At 47.0% G+C, this 17404-nt stretch overlaps 1 protein-coding gene across 1 annotated transcript in view; it reads left to right on the top strand.

Moving 5' to 3' along the window:
• Antxr1 (ANTXR cell adhesion molecule 1) overlaps nt 1–17404 on the top strand; it is a 188343-nt gene that overhangs the window by 50280 nt on the left and 120659 nt on the right. The window contains exons 8-9 of the mRNA XM_052174247.1: nt 83–163; nt 14089–14149. Of these exons, the coding sequence (XP_052030207.1) occupies nt 83–163; nt 14089–14149 (142 nt within the window). The remainder of the gene's footprint in view (nt 1–82; nt 164–14088; nt 14150–17404) is intronic.

Here is a 17404-nt window from a genome sequence, read left to right as displayed (position 1 = left end):
TGTGCAGCACACAGTAACTTTCCTGAGTCTTCCAAGTCCATGTCTAACATGTCTCCGCATGTGTTTGCCTGTCTGTCCTCAGCTGGCTCGGATTGCAGACAGTAAGGACCACGTGTTTCCCGTGAATGACGGCTTCCAGGCTCTTCAAGGCATTATCCACTCAGTGAGTACAGGCTTCTTCCGAAAGGTCCGCACTGGTCCACACTTAAGAACGACCTTTCTCCCTCCCTCTGAACATTCCCCCACCTCCCACCCCTGACCCCACACTCTATTTTTCTGCTTGAGAGAACATTTCTACACGTCTCTTTATGTCTACTATGTCCTGCGTCTGCCTTCAGCCTTTCAATCACGTTTCTTTTCTCCCTCCTGTGCCAACTCTATCCGACAAGTTGAAGAGGACCCTTCCCTGGCAGCAAGCCAAACCCCAGGCAGCCTCTGTTCTCAGAGTCTGCACTTGACTGACACCCCCCCCCCCCCCCCCCCCGCCTATTCAGCCAAGACTAAAATATGGCTGCCCACAAGCCAAGACAGGTACTTTTTTTTTTTTTTGTAAAAAAGCACCTAACTAATAAGTTACAAGTTAAATAATTACAAAGTAAAAATCGTGCAGCAGTTATACTTGCCATACAAGTCACCCCTGAGATCATTTCTAAGACACTCCACTGCCGTCAGCCAAGGTGGATCCCGAAATGAGCACCTGGGTACCTTAGAACACTGATGTCTGTAGGCAGAAGTTTTCCCAATTTTGAAAGCCAGGCTTACTTCATACTGGGAGTGCCTGTCTTAAATATGTTCACACTTAACTTCACTGAAAAATGGAAAGAACTGGGAAAATAGAGGAGTAGGGGACCCAGTTCTTAGTCCGCAAGGGGGAACTTCCTACATTAAAGACTGGATGGGCCAATAGTATGGCTCAGTAGGCGAAAGTGGTTGCTGCCAAACATGACCTGAGTTTAGTTCCCAGAGAATCTACATGGTGGAAGCAGAACCCGTTCCCTCTAACTGTCCCCTCAACTCTGCGTGCATGTATAAAGCTTCCTGGGGCCAATGTGGCATTCTTGGTAATGTAAGAACCAGATCCCAAGCACTGTGTGAAACAGCCACCTCCTACTGCAGAATTTTACCAGCAGGATTTGGAACCGCTCTTAGATCTAGTGGAAGCTGTGTAAGGAGGGGGCACTTCGTGAGTAGCTGGGCAGACCTGATCCCTGAAAGACCCCAAAGGGGTGGGTGGCACAGGGGAGAGGGAGCCTGGTTTCCACCTCCTTCCCAGAGGCTGGAGAACAGCAGGGTTTATCCAGGTGGTGATGTAGTGCTGGTTGTGCACGGCTTTGGAGGTAATGGAGGATTAGCCAGCATATGGGCCTCGAGCAAACTGGCAAAGGCACCGGAGGGCTCTGCCCCTGCAGGCATCGGGTGGCACACTGAAGCACTTGTTTTAATCTTACTTCAGATTAACATGTTATAATTGTACATTTCTGGTGTCTAATGTAATATGGCAAGCTCTATTTTTCTGAGTTCTAACCAAGCCCAATTCTGCTTAGCTTCTGAGATCATAGGAGATCAGGCAAACTCAATGTGGAATAGTTGTAAACATGTGATGTCTCAGTGCATACACACAGCTGTAGACATGTGATGTCTCAGTGCATACACACAGCTGTAGACATGTGATGTCTCAGTGCATACACACAGCTGTAGACATGTGATGTCTCAGTGCATACACACAGCTGTGGACATGTGATGTCTCAATGAGTACACACAGCTGTGGACATGTGATGTCTCAGTGCATACACACAGCTGTGGACATGTGATGTCTCAGTGCATACACACAGCTGTGGACATGTGATGTCTCAGTGCATACACACAGCTGTGGACATGTGATGTCTCAGTGCATATACACAGCTGTAGACAGTGTTATGTACATATGTATAACTGAAGACAATGTGATATCTCAACACATATACAGTTGTAGACAGTGTGATGTCTCAGTGCATACACACAATGGTAGACCGTGTGATATCACAATACATTTACACAGGGTACACTGATCAAACCAGGGTAATTAACATCCCTATTGCCATATCAATTTTTTGTGTTTCGAGTCTTGAGGTCCTCTAAGCCATGTACATAGGAGTGTAGAGACACCCAGAGATGACCAATCACAGACTCTCTGTGAATCTGTCCTGGGATATGTTAGCATTAATGACTCGCCCAAGCTCAATGTGAATAAGAATGCTTTTAAAACTACTCCCACCCCCAAACTGAAATAACTCCAAGGATGTGTTATACATTCTAGCAGGACAGCATCCCCCAAAAAAGGAAGAAAAATAATTGCAGACTTTGGTCTCCAAACTTGAACTGAATGGTGGCATTCTTGTGAGCTTTTATCTGAGAGTTACATCGGTTTTGATCCTCCCAGGACTGGAAACCTGTGTTTATGGTGGTTGTTAACTGGTTTGCTTGGACAGAGAAAGAGATGAGTACAGTAGGGTTCATCCTTCTCAAGTTATACAGAGATAATTATGGCCTAAGAGCTGGCTGGCTGCTTTGAAGAGGTGGGCTCTGTTTCCTTTCCAGTATCAAAAAAACAAAGGCCACCCCCCACCCCCCCACCCCCCCCACGCCCGAGGCGCCCACTCTGCCCATTCCCATCCAGCCCTGTGACTGGTTATCTTCTTGTAATAAACCAGGGCTGGATTTAATTATCTAAACTAAGATTGCCACGCAGATTCTCATGACTCAAACAGGTCACAGAGGTTTCTGCATTTTTGAACCTCAAATAAGAATGCATGGGTTAATACTGACTCACTGATCAAATGGTCACTGCGAGGCTGGAGAGGGGGCTCACAGTCACTTGTCCTGCATTTGTGAGACCCTGGGTTCTGTCCCAGCATTACCTACAACCAAGAAAAAAAAAAAAAAGGAAAAGAAAATGTTGTTGGGATGCCTCTTGTTGTAGACACTGATCATTCAGTCATAAGTGAAGCAGGAAGTAACTCTGTCCCAATAAACAGAAAGTCTATGGGAGAGACCCATACAAAGCAAATAATGTGTGAAGTTAAGTTGTACAAATGGTACAAAGGAATAGCATATTCTTCAGGGGAATACTGAAGGGCTCCCAGGCAGTGACCCAGGCTCCGTTAGAAGGCACCCTGGAAGACGAAATGCAGCTGTCCCTGAAGTGCAGGCTTGGCACTGCAGAGCATGTGGTCCTAAGACAGTGCCTGGTAAAATGAACGGACCACGTGTAAGGCAGAATTTGGCAAATGAGAAGAAGCAGGCTGCATTGAAGGCCTGATGTTTGCTCTAAGATAGCCATGTGCATAGTCTGGAAACAGAGCAGCCATTCCCAAGGGAAGGAAGCCATGGTAGGGGCATCTTACCCACAAGCCCCTGGAAGATGAATGACTACTCAGAACCAGCAGTGACAAGGTCTGTGCCTATACAAGGAAGAAGAGGCACTGGCTACTGAGCTTCCTGGGAGAGCAAATGGCGTTGCAGCTGCTCTCTGAAGAAGCATCTGTTATTCCAGGTTACAGACCAGGATCGGGATCTGCAGGCTGGATAAACCACCTTGCCTGACTCCCATGATGGTGGGCCGGGGAACTGGAGGTCAGCCGTGTTGGTAGAAGTCCACCTTTTCCATCTGGGGAAGCAGAAGGAGAGAGTAGACACTGCTCAGGGGCTCTCATTCCCGTCCTCTGCTGCCTCTCTCTCTCCCTCTCTCCCTCCTTCTCCCTCTCTCCATCCCTTAAGCCTCCCAATACTTACAGGAAATACTTACCTGCCAGAGTTACAGAACTCTGTTTATCTGTGGGACAAAGAGGTCAGAGAGAAGTCAGCAGTTGGAGTCAACTTTCTCTAACAGTGTCCCTTGGCCCTGTTTAATATGACTCCATTTTAAAACCCCATTGTCCCCACACAGTATATATTTTGTTACTATTTGCAGGTGAGGAAGCTGATGCCCAGGTAACCTTCCCATGGGTACAGAGCTCTAGGAGAGGGGAGCCCCCAGGCCTTCCTCTCTCTGTGTCTTTGAGGAGATAGGACTAACATGGCAGCAAGTGAGATGCGGGAGACACTGCCGTGTCTACAGGAGAATGGTCCCCGAGCTCTGCTGAGTACTGTAGGTCAGAAACAGCTCCATTGCAGAGAGGGAGACTCTGAGGACCAAATACAGGGGCCATCTCTACACCGTTCCCATGGTTACCACAAAGGCAACAGAAGCCAATGCCCCAGTCTTGGAGTGCCCTGGCTGGGTGTGGAGTCCTTCCCTCTCACCACTGGGTTAGAAGCACTTCAGTGGCTCATGAGAAGGGGACAATTTGTCAATTAGACTCAGACTTCATGGTCCTTTGGGCAGACATTCCTTCTAAGCTATTATTTCTTCCATCCGAGTTTTAGCCAGCCAAGGCTCTGCGGAGCTTCTGAGGTCAGGCATAGTTGGATAGTACGGCTGAAGATATAAGTAAGCTATCGCTTCTTTTCCATGTGTTTACAAGTGTCAAGGCAACAAAACCCTCACATCCTGAATGCCAGAGGAGACCATCAGGTAGAGAGGAAAGCCCCGCCCTCTCAGGACCCCGCAGTATTCCCACTTGCTACTTCAGAATATGGGAATAAATTTTAAAGAAAGTGCCCACTCCCTTGTCTTCTCTCATTGTGGTTCATTGGGAATTCCCACTGACCGCCACTAGAATTTATCACTGACTGTCCAATGAAACCTCCGCACAACGGTCTGGCCATGCTTCCTTTGCCTTTTCAAAAGTGCTCTGGGCAGTGGCGCCAGAAAGCCCATGAAAGCTGGATCCAGATAACTGAAATGGGTTGTCAGCTTTGATTCTTGACCCTTGTCCCCAACTGTCCCTATCTACTACAGTCCAGGCCAGTGTCTGGAACCAGAAACAGGTTATGGGAAGGCGAGCCCAGCTCCTGGCTCCTTGACATCCGATCCTCAAAGGGTTCCTCTCCAGGAGATGTTTAAGAGGATGCCTGGCTTCCTATTAATTGGAGCCATGAGTCAGCAGTGCAGCCTCTGTGTGTTTGATCAACAATAAATGAGTGTTGAGCAAATGCTGACAGGAACCTCCTCTTAGGAAATCTGTAGGATCAGCAAATCAGGGACAGATCTGCCCCATAAATACATTTGAATTGGTCTTTTTCTCTTTGCTGATTTCTCCCTTCTGTTTGTAGAAAGGCAGAAGAGAAGAGACGTAACCCCCAAATCTGGCCTGGACCCTAGCAAACTAAAACAAAAAGCAGTGTCTGTTGTCCAAGCTTGGCTCTTACCCACTCCTGCAAGCCCCAAACGGGAACTGCTACAGGTCTCTCTGGGTCAGAGCCCACCGCACAGCCCTGGTTTACTGAGTGCAAAACCTCCTCCTAGCACGCGATCATCTCCGCAGCAGTAGCTCTTTCCCTAAGCCAGCTCATTTCTCATTTCAGAGCCGCTTCCCTTCTGGGGCCCATCCAGCTCCTCCAGCATGAGCTCTCCCCGCCCAGAACCCCAGGGGCAGCCATTCTGGGAACCTCTCCTGGATGTCTTCCTTCCTATAGCCAACTCTCTCCCTCCACAGATGCTAAGTTGTGCAACCCCAGAGGCTGCGCATCTGTCCTGTTTCTGTCCCTGGGTCTTACATATTTACCCATTACAAAACTGCCCAGTTGACTGGGCAGCATTCATGACCCACGGAAGACCCACACTGAACAACAGATGGGCATCTTGTGGCCTAGCAGAGTACTCTCGGTCCTTCCTCTACCCTCTCTTCCAATCTCTGTTCATACTGGCAGGCTGGAAGACAAAATAAAAATAGAATCAGACTATAGTCGCTGGGGTAGAGCAGAGGAGAGTCTTCTCTAAAAGAAATCGCTTGCCTCTGCCACCATTAAGGACATTGAGGCTTTGCGAACTTTAGGGCCAGGCGGTTCTCCTGCTACTGTTCTCACTCTGCTTTCAAAGCCCCAGGTCATGCAGACGTCCACAGCTGCAGAGGCTGCAGGAGCTCCCTCAGTGAGCCACAGCCTCCACCCCGGCCTCTGCAGCACTCTCCTCTCTCTAGGAAACAGCAGTTGTGATTTCATAGAAAAATGGCTTCTGAGAAGTAAGCTTGGTGAACTAGTGGAGTCCTCCCGTGGGGAAAGGGGCAGCGGCAGGTGCTGCCTACTGAGCACACTGAGATCCAGTGGTCACAGCTACCTAAGCTTTCCTCCTGAAAACACAGTGGGGACATGGTTTATTAGGAAAGCAAAGCGTCCTCAGACTCCTGTTGGGCGTGCAGGTTAGGAAGAGTGACATACTTGTGCAGGCTGGGGATGCGGCCCCAGACTTCCACACGACCTCGGCTTATGATTTCTTTATTTAATAGATAGCATCAGAGCACATAAAAATCACTGAGCCCCCCAGGAAGGCACATGTGAAATACTCAGCCTCTAGTTTAAAGTCTGACCTGGACCATGGCCCTTTTCTGCCACTGACAGATGTGTGAACATTGATTTATAGTGTGCAGTAGAATTTAATTGGGAATGGTGGCTGGCTTTGTTAATATTTAGCTAATAAATTACAGATTAAATCATTGGAGCTCATAGAATGTTCTACGAAATATTAATGAGCTAGTTTCATGGCCCAGGTTATCTGGCCTTGTATTCAGAAGACCCAGGAATTATACAGATAACGGAAAGAGAGCCCATGCGTAGGTGGCTGGATTAAGGAAACACAGAAAGTGTTCCTTGAATCCTTTCTTTTTTTAAATCTAGTAAATGTTTAGTGCCTACTGTGTGCCAGGTTAGTCTTTGTGAATACGAAAGAGGCTAAGAACAGATCCAGTCTTCACCCATTAAGTGTTTATAACCTGAAGGCAACAGCCTATTAAAAACAAGCGTACCTGTATTGTGTGCCCGTGACAGATAGCAGCTGATCTTAGTTGTGGGTAGGCACAGATTTCTTCCCTGCTCTGGTCACCTGGACTCAGTGGCAGGGATTAGTCTGCATCTAGAGAGCAGCAGGGAAAACAAAGAGAAAGAAAATTGACAAGTTTCTCTAGAAGAGAAAGGCTTAGACAGCGATGGGCCGTTATCCTCCTGTGGATGCACTCACTTCAAGATGGCTCGAAAATCAGATTGTTCCCCCTTACAACAAACAAGATGTCAAGGAACACGCTCTGGAGAACTTCCTGGGAGTGTGTGAACACAGAAGGCCTCTGGGCTGGGATGGGTTGGAAAGGACTGGCCTGTTATCAGCATACAAAGCACTTTGTCAGAAATAAATATGGGTTGATGGTTTATTGGCAAGCGAACAATTTAAAAAAAAAATGAAAACAATTTTACCGCTACTAGGAAGGGTTAACGACTGCAAATAGAGCTTTGTTTTAAAAGATTCTTGAGAAGTCTCTACGTAAACTGAGAAGTTTACAATAAATGGCATTAGATATTTTAGAATTAAAAACACTTCGTGTGCAGCCTGGCAGATCCCCAGTGGGCTCCAGTGTGGATGTAGGAAATCACCTCTTGGAACTGTGAAGCTATTTTTCACCCTCCATTTCCCCTGCTCTCTCAGTAATCCAAGGTTCTCCAGAGTGACCTCCCCAGAACAATGCACTGCCCCTGTTTTGTTTAATTGGATTTTTAAATTTTATTTTGTGTGTTTGACAGTTCTGTCTGTAGGTGTGTATGTGCACTACATGCATGCAGTGCCTGCAGAGACCACCAGAGTGCACCAGTCTTCTCCTAGAACTGGAATTACTTACAGAGAGTTGTGTGCTGCTGTGTGTGCTGGTAACTGAACCCAGGTCCTCTAGAAGGGCAGCCAGTGCTCTTCACTGCTGAGCCATCTCTCCAGCCCCACATTGCATCTGTTTCTACTTTTATGGATTCACCTATTTATTCTATTTGAAATATGTCTGTGCATTGGCAAGAACATTGTATTAATTTTAGTAAAGAAATGCTAAATGTGAGGTCAGTGGCAGGTGGTGGGCCAGAAAGAAGCATGTGTGCTTGGCCCCCACTGCCACCTGGGAACGGCAGCATTGGCAGAAGCTCACCTAGTGTTGAATGAGTTCTTTCCCCGGCATCCATTGCCAGCAGCTCTAAAGCACGTTTCTTCATGGTATATCTCCGTGAATCACACTTGCTGCCTGGTTGGCTGGGGAGTTCATTGACCATGGGTTAACATCTGTCTGGTTCTGTCTACAAGACAAAATCCTTGTAGTTTTCCTTGATCTCACTCTCCCTTTCTTCTCTTAAATTATCATTAGGCAGCTGTAGAGAGACAGAAGGCAGAAAGAGACACTCGGTCTGACCTTAGACGGGACCCTGTTTATTTGTGGTGAGAGGGCAATTTTGTCACACTTTGTATGTGACAGACAAAATGCCTACAGGTGAAGATGGGCTGCAGATCCATAGAGGGGTGGGGCCAACTTTGTAGTCCACAAAGGAAGCAGGAAATGGTCAGTTTCCAATCTAATATAAATTTTATTACCAAGTCTAATTGATTTTACAAACTTACTATCTCTGTGTCTGGTATTTCATTTGACTCCATACAGCCCTCCCAGTCAATGTTCTCCCTACAGAATTATACAATAGAGAAAGCAGAGATGCTGAGGTTTGCAAATCTGCCCAGGTTCTCTGGGCCAGGAAGAGGCGGGGCTTAGAGCTCAGCAAGAAGCCTCACAGAATCCACTATATGCAGCTCTGCTTGTCGAGGCTGCCTTAGGCCTGGCATTGTGCAGTGCTCTGCCTGCCTGACAAGACTCGATCCTCTCAACCATGAGAGATTATGCAGCTTGTCCAGGGCCACACTTGTGGCCACATTTACCCCAGCAGTTTCTAGAGTCCTCACTATTGGTATGTTTTATAAAACTAGGTACGATAGGTGGGAGAGGGTGCTTTAGTGGGCCCATGATGAAGCATCCCCGTGAGGTATCAACCATCTGACAGGCCTAGTATTAAAGGAAGTTTATTTTCCACCTGGGAAGGGGGTCTGGAGAAGGGAGTAGAGACAGAGAAAGAAAGGGACAGGGAAGGACATACAGAGAGAGGAGAGAGAAAGAGAGGAAGAGGCTGGCTGGGAACCTGTGGGGAGAGAGGAAGAAGATGGAGGGAGAGAGAGGAAGACAGGGGACAGAGACAGAGACAGAGACAGAAGCCAGAACAGTCCTTATATGCCTGGCTCCTGGCTCATACCTGGTGGCTGCTAGATAACTGTTGGGCGGAGCCTAGCAGAAATGCTAACAACTATTACTCATCATTTTTAAACTGCCTTCCAAAACTGGGAACTTAAAAAGTTCAAAGATTCATCAAGGACCATGGGCCGAAACTCAACTCCTCACTTAAGATTATCTAAACCACATGGTGGTGGGGGCCCCATCTCTGCTCTAGAGCAATGGTCCCTCGCTTCACCTCTGACATTAACCCAGGCCTGTATGAATCTCTTCCTTTCCATCCAGTGTTTCAAGTGCAGTGATTTCCCAACATAGGTGTAAGCCATGGAGCAATGAAACCACCGAACTGCACACTCCGTGGGGGAAGGAAAGGCTCACTGTAACTATGACAGGCGTGTGGCTGTCTCTCCAGGGGTAGAGCGGGAGTAGCCAGAAGCATCTAGAGATAAGCCATAGGCTTATAGCCACACTGCCATGGTTACCTCTTGGGAACAGAGGGGAGCAGACTGGCAATGCCCAGAATATCTTTCAGGAGCAGAGAGAAAAGGGAAACAGGGAAAGTCTTGAGAACGGTTATAAAGACTGGGAAGTCTGTGAACTAGAACTGTCTGCCTGGAGCAAGCACAGCAGAAAGGGGGAGGCTGGAGGAGCCAGGAAGCTGGGGGCGGGGCTTTGGTATGCAAAACAGGCCCAAGTTAGTAGGGACCAAGGTGTCACTTTCATCCAGGTTAAGAAGTGGCTTTTGGCAGAAACCAATTTTCTGGTTTCCCAGAAATGCTGCGTGTGACTTTTGATCTATGCGCCAAAAATATTAGTGTGTTCAGCCTGACCTGAGCCCAAACTGTCATAGTTAGTGGCACTGCTGCTTTGGGGAAATTTGGATCTAACAATATATCCATATCTCCTCCGTAGCTACTACTGTCTATGCAGAAAGGGACCCTCTAGCTCCTGCCTTGAGACGCTCCAATCTCTAAAGTGATCTGCTCTTGGCTGTCATTTAGGCAGACTGATGACAATATAGTCTGGGATGCTGATAACCAAGGGGTCGCCCCCCCCACTCCCAAGACCACCCGTACATTAAGACTCCCCTACCTTTCGAAACCAGACATTTCAATCTAGCAGGAGCTATACTCCCAGACAAACCCTGCCTATGCCCCCACTGATGAATTTTACTCTACAGGAAGTTATGGTCTCTTCCAGATGTTTTAAATTAAGGTTGAGAAAGCTGTGTTTTTACTTGATTGGATCACAGCACTTGGCTGACATTTTTTGGCCCTTTATACGCTCTTTACAGTTGTCAGCTAATTGCAGACACTTCGAGAAAATAATACAGGATGTGTTTATTATGACAGACTCTGTTAGTGTGTCTATAGCCAAAATGTCACCAAACTTTTTTTTACCAAATCTTAGCTACATGTCAGGACTGGTTCAGAAATGTCAATAGAAACTCAGGAACTTACATGAGCGGACGTGTCATGTACTTGTTTTGCGAAATGGAAAAAAAAGACAAACCCAATAGCTCAGCTTAATTCTTGTGCTGTTTTGAAATCTTCAGTTGTAGATGATTAAGAGATCTAGGAGACTTTCTGGAGGAAATCTGGGGAGTTTTTCCAAAACATCAAAACACAGCTCTGTGTCATCTGGATGCTGCTGCCTACTAAGGCATCCATCTGACTTAGTTCCATTTCTTTAAATGTGGTCTGCTTGGAGACCCGTCCCTAAGAACATGTAAAGTGACCCATGAGGCCCGAGAGCTGACAAGAAGTATATGTTGGGGAGGGTAGTCACCTTCCCTCGGGAGCAGGTGCCATCTGAGGAAGACAGCAGCTCCTCCTAGGATGCTACCAAAGGCCTAAGTAGATGGTCCCTAGGGTGAGGAGACGTGGAGAAGCCACAGGCCTCTTCCTCAGATGGATCTTCAGGGTTGTCCCCGATGTCAAGTCAGACTGATGACACAAGGGACAGGTATGTGGAGACTTCTGACTCCAATAAAGGTGAGCAAGAGAGAGACGGGACATCCCGAACATTCCATGGTCGCTACCGTGGGTGAGACACTGAGGCCACACCTGTGCGTGGTGAGGGAGGGTCAGACCAAGCTAGATCTAGGGGGACCGCCACCCAGGCACAGAATCAAGATGAAGCTAAAAACAAGTAGGGCCATTGGAAGACAGATGACAGAGATTCCATAAAGCTGTACTACAGGAAGAGCCAACAAACAAACAAACAGTGTGTTTTTAAGCTAAGGGGTTAGGAAATGGCTCAGTAGCAAAAGCGCTTGCCTTCCAAGCCTGAAGACCTGAGTTCTAGCCCAAGAACACAACTTTTTTTGTTTGTTTGTTTGTTTTTGTTTTTTTAAAGGGTAAATAATCTCAGTCCTAAGGAAAAAGACAAGAAGAATGGGGGGGGGGATGCTAATCAGCCAGTCTAGACGAGAAACTTGAAAACTAGGTAGATGCAACAGTAATACCCAGTGTGGTCCTTTGACTCACATGTGTGCACATGTGTGAATGCACACACACACACACACACACACACACAGAGAGAGAGAGAGAGAGAGAGAAGAATCAGTGATTGAAAATAACGGGCAATGAAAGGAGTATTGCTTTTCCTTTGTGTCCCCTAAAGCCATGCCGACTGACAAGCCTGAGAGGCTCAGACTGTCTCCTCTGCTCTCCAGATAAAGATTTTCTTAACGCTTGTTTGTTCATTTCCTTTTACACTGCTGCTCTCTGAGGACGCCTAGATTTTCCCCGGAATGGGTAAATATTGTCTCTTCTGAGAAACTGGCATGTTTTCATTCCACGGATTAAGATGTTCCCTCTTGTGTCTTCTGCACATACTGCGGGAGGCTTGGGGCCAGGGACGCCTGGCTCCAACTCCACTGCTCACCAGAGAGGCGCCCTCCCCCACATCCCTGCCCACTCCTCTGCAGAATCCATCCTCTGAACTGTAATTTATGGCCTTTCCCATTGGATCATATATTGTGGTGGGTGGATTGAGTGAGTGTGAGCTGGACCAAGCAGTTTGCCTACATGAGCATCCATGCGGATAAATGTGCATTTCCAGGTCCAAAAGACATCCCTCCTTCACAGAATTTCATTGATTACATCGCTTTAACAAATGTCCTTTCATGCTTTTAGAAATGGTACCTTTCAACCTCTCTGAGCCATCTCAAATTTCATAGGAAGTGAGCCCTAACTATATTTGTTTAGCCGATCAATTCAGCAACCCCTATTTGTTTAAAATACTTGGTTGAAATGTTAGACTCAGTACTCAACAAGGGATAAAGAGAAGTTTACATGTCCCTGATGGAGCCTTCATAGTCCTGAGGCTTTCCTCCTCCTCTTCTCCCTCCTCCTCTTCCTCCTCCTCTTCTCCCTCCTCCTCCTCCTCTTCCTCTTCTTCTTCCTCCTCCTCCTCTTCCTCTTCTTCCTCCTCCTCCTTCTCCTCCACCTCCTCCTCCTTCTCCTCCACCTCCTCTTCTTCTTCCTCCTCCTCCTCCTCCACCTCCTCTTCCTCTTCCTCCTCCACCTCCTCTTCCTCCTCCTCCACCTCTTCCCTTTCCTCCTCTTCCTCCTCCTCCTTCTCTTCCTCCTCCTCCTCCACCTCCTCCCTTTCCTCCTCCTCTTTCTCCTCCTCTACCTCCTTCTCTTCCTCCTCCTCCTCTTCCTCCTCCTCCTCTTCCTCCTCCTCCTCTTCTTCCTCTTCCTCCACCTCCTCCCTTTCCTCCTCCTCTTCCTCCTCCTCTTCCTCCTCCTCTTCCTCCTCCTCTTCCACCTCCTTCTCTTCCTCCTCCTCCTCTTCCTCCTCCTCCTTCTCTTCCTCCTCCTCCTCCACCTCCTCCCTTTCCTCCTCCTCTTCCTCCTCCTCTTCCTCCTCCTCTTCCACCTCCTTCTCTTCCTCCTCCTCCTCCTCTTCCTCCTCCTCCTTTTCTTCCTCCTCCTCCTCCTCCTCCCTTTCCTCCTCCTCTTCCTCCTCCTCCTTTTCTTCCTCCTCCTCCTCCACCTCCTCCGTTTCCTCCTCCTCTTCCTCCTCCTCCTTCTCTTCCTCCTCCTCCTCCACCTCCTCCCTTTCCTCCTCCTCTTCCTCCTCCTCCACCTCCTCCTCTTCCTCCTCCTCCTCCTTCTCTTCCTCCTCCTGTCTGCATAAGATGCATTCCTATTTGAATGAGGGCAGGGTCCTCCTGAAGAGTAAGACAAACATACAACCTGCCAAGATCACCAAGTCCTTCCCAGACCTTCTCTATGAAGGGACCTCTGAGCAGTGTGACCGCCATGCCTGTGGGAAGGGCATTTCCACTTCCCTCCGGCCATACCTGTGCTCCTCCTCCTCTCTGCTCTCATCCCCTTTGTGCCCCCCATGTCCGCTGTGCTCCCTACTTTCCCCAACTGCACCCCAGCTGACCCCACTGCTCTCATTCAAGGCCCACTCACAGCTGTCCTTTCTAGGGAACCCTTAGCACAGTGTCCCCACACGGTCTTCCCATAAACCTTCTGCTTTGTCCCCCGCCATCTGCCCTACCTAGCACAGGCAAGATCAGCTCTGCCTCCTTTGAGAATTCATCAGGGTGGGACCTGTGGATTATTGACGTGTTCACATCTCCCCTAGGAGAGAAACTTTAGAGATAACATTTGTAATGCTATATTGAATCTCTTGGTTCAAAACAGGACTCCTGTTATTATAAGTTCAATAAAAACAGGTAATAAACACTGAAGGACCGAGTGAGTGAAGGTGTCTTACAGCTGTGTGGACACAGAACATCTGGCACGCCTGACTCACTAGTTTGTGGCATTGACAATGATGTCTTAGCCACTGTTGCCCCTGCACTCTGATGCCCTTTAGCTCTTCTTTCCCACACCGGAGAGCACTGTCTTCATTCTCTCTTTCAGTAGAACAAACTGGTCATTGACTGTTTTATTTCCTCTCCACCCAGATTTTAAAGAAATCCTGCATCGAAATTCTAGCGGCTGAACCATCCACCATCTGTGCAGGAGGTACGTTGAAATTAAGTGCTAATCTCTTTCATTCAGTTGATGGTATTTTGAGTTCAAATCTACGTTTGCTTCATGGAGAAGATAGTAAAAGTGTGACAAGAGGCAGATGTGTTGAAAAAAAATCAGGCACTGTTACTTAAATCTGCTGTGGGGAAAGGACGAGAAAGGAGAAAATGTCAGTTGCGGAAAAGCCTGAACTTCATTGCCACATCCCCTTCTCTCATGGAACATGTATGCTTGTCTCATCCCCATTCAGTGCAAGGCTGACCACCACACCACCCTACCTGTGAGTGGAGGTGTTCTTCATCATGACAGCCCTACAGATCACACAGAGGGTCACAGTGAGCCCTCAGCCCCCCCTGAAATGCTGCTTTCTAGTATTCTGTGTATTTGATACATTTGTCTTAATTGTTCAATCTACCAGGCCTTACATAATAATGATACAGAATTTCAGGCATCACCTTTAGACCCACTACAATTTATCATCAATGGAGAAAATCTCTAGAGAGCAGTCTTTTAATGCTCTTTTAAAAAAAATAAGATTTATTTATTTTATGCATATGAATGCTCTATCTGCACATAGAGCTGGCATGCCAGAAGAGGACATCCGATCCCCTTACAGGTGGTTGTGAGCCACCATGTGGTTGCTGGGAATTGAACTCAGTACCTCTAGAGGAGCCATCTGTGCAACCCCACAAGCAGCCTTTTCTTTGAGTCACAATATCATCTCCAAGTGATGGAAACTAAGGCTTTGGCCCGCTTTGAACTCTAAGGCTTCAAGCATGAGCTCCTCTCATACACAGGCCTCTCCCTGTCTCGTTTTATTCATTTAACAATCCTCTTAACCTACTGCAGGCCAGGCATACTGCTGGGCGATGGAGACACAAGGCTGGATTCTGTGGTCCTGACCTTTTGCCATTCACTGTTGTGAATTCCTTGTTGATGCACCATTGCTAGTCTCTATTAATTATCAACAGGAAATATGTCACCCCACCCTGATGAGACAGTAGACCCTGAAGGAAGAGCTTGCTTATTTACTGCTGTAATTGAGGGAGTTGCTTGTGAATTTCCTTCTCAATTATCTATTACACTTTAGAGCAATTGAAAATAGCCAAGGAGGGAGACACTAAGTCTATGTCAACATCACATAAATACATACATACATGTATACATACATACATGCATACATACTTGTTAACAAGACTCAGTACTTAACTACATACTTACATTAATGCATATGTGCACACATGAACACACACACAAGTATGTATATATATGTGTGTAAAGCTGTTAGCAAAATAAATGGTGACTATTCAGAAATATGTGTTAATTTCCCAAAGAAAAGCAATTTTAAAAATCCCCTTCATATGTTCAAATAAATTGTTCAGAAACACAGATGTCAGAGAAATGGGTTCACTGCAGTCACTGCAGGGGTCACCCCAAGAGAATATCTTCAAGGAAAGCCTGGTGAGGTGAGGTGTATGTACAATCCCAATGCTTGTGAGGCTGAGGCAGGAGGATGGAGCATTCAAAGCCAGCCTGAGCTACATAGTGTACCTTGTAAGAATGAAGCGGGTGGGCAGGAGAGGCAGCTCAGGCATTAAGAGCACTCACGGTTCTTGCAAAGGACCCAGGCTCCCAGCACCTACATGGTGGTTCACAATCTTTTGTAACTCCAGTTCCAGGGGATCTCAAACACTCTTCTGATGAAACTCCAAAGACATGAAGCATGCACATGGTGCACACATATACACACAGGCAAAACACATGCACATAAAATGAATAAATTAAAAAAAAACACACGGGAGGGAAATTTGTCAAAAGATATGATCACATAAAGTCATGCTAGGGCCTTGTAATGGGCCTGCACAGGGTGGAGCCTAAACTGGATTAGACTTTATTGACTTCAAGGTCAGCACCCCTGAGTTCCTCTGCAGGGTGTGGGTTATTCAGAGTTCTTGAACTTCATGTATTGTGTGAATACAATACGGTTTTTTATACTTTGGAACTTCAAAATAACTAGAAGACAAGGGAGTCCCTTGATTGTGCAGTTCTCTCACACATGAAGAAGCCCCGGGCTTTCACTTTGCAATCTTGGATGTGTAGCAACCTTGTGAGACATCAGAAAGCCTGCAGGGGATGGCAGTTTCTAATTCTCAAGACTCATTATCTCCTTCCCCTAAGCACCTTATTTCTCTCCAGGCCCCAGTGCCTAGCAGAGTACCAACCTGTCTTAGTCAGAGTTTCTATTCCTGCACAAACATCATAACCAAGAAGCAAGCTGGGGAGGAAAAGGTTTATTTAGCTTACATTTCTGCATTGCTGTTCATCACCAAAGGAAGTCGGGACTGGAACTCAGGCAGGTCAGGAGGCAGGAGCTGATACAGAGGCCATGGAGGGATGTTTCTTTTTGGCTTGCTTCTTATAGAACCCAAGACTACCAGCCCAGGGGTGGCACCACCCACAAGGGGCCCTCCCTGCTTGATCACTAATTGAGAAAATGCCTCACAGCTGGATCTCATGGAGGCACTTCCCCAACTGAAGCTCCTTTCCCTGTGATAACTCCAGCCTGTATCAAGTTGACACACAAAACGAACCAGTACACCACTGCTGAATAGGCCATCGATAAAAGTCGCTGAGTGTCTTCATTTATGTGCTCCTTCATAGCACAATACCATAGAGTCTTCTCAGTTGGGTCCCTTTCAACTCCTCTGTGCAACTGTACACGGTTATTATACTTTTTAACTGTTTAGCATGAAACACAATCAAAAAAGCAATAACCATGTTAGACAACAGAAAAAAAGCCCTCCTTGATAATTCTAGATTCAACAAATTACTCAAAGTCTCCCTTACATGCCATTAAGGTGTTCAAGACAATTTTAAAAATTGTGTAATGAACTTAATGCTGGGCCCAGAAGTCCTGGGCCTGCAAGGTCTGTCAGATCCTGTGGATAGGTGGTTCAGTGTCAGGTACTAAGCAGCAGATATGGGGAGGGATAATGTTCTTCCAGGATTGCTACAAAGGGTAGAGCTTTGCAGGGCTAAGGAAAACGGCTAGACACAGTACCTATGTAGCAGGGTGTAGCAGAATGCCTCCAGGCTCAGAGGCTGCAAGCTGGGAACCTGCAAGCTTTAAGTGACTCACACATGTGTTCACTGCACTTTTTAAAAATACAGTCATTGTTGACATACTAAGACACCAATGCACTTAAAGATTCGATTTTCGTACTGTCTAGGAAAGTCAGGTCTAGTGAC

Source organism: Apodemus sylvaticus, chromosome 2 (genome assembly GCF_947179515.1).
Source record: "Apodemus sylvaticus chromosome 2, mApoSyl1.1, whole genome shotgun sequence".
NCBI lineage: Eukaryota > Metazoa > Chordata > Mammalia > Rodentia > Muridae > Apodemus > Apodemus sylvaticus.
This window is presented reverse-complemented; position numbering and strand designations above follow the sequence as displayed.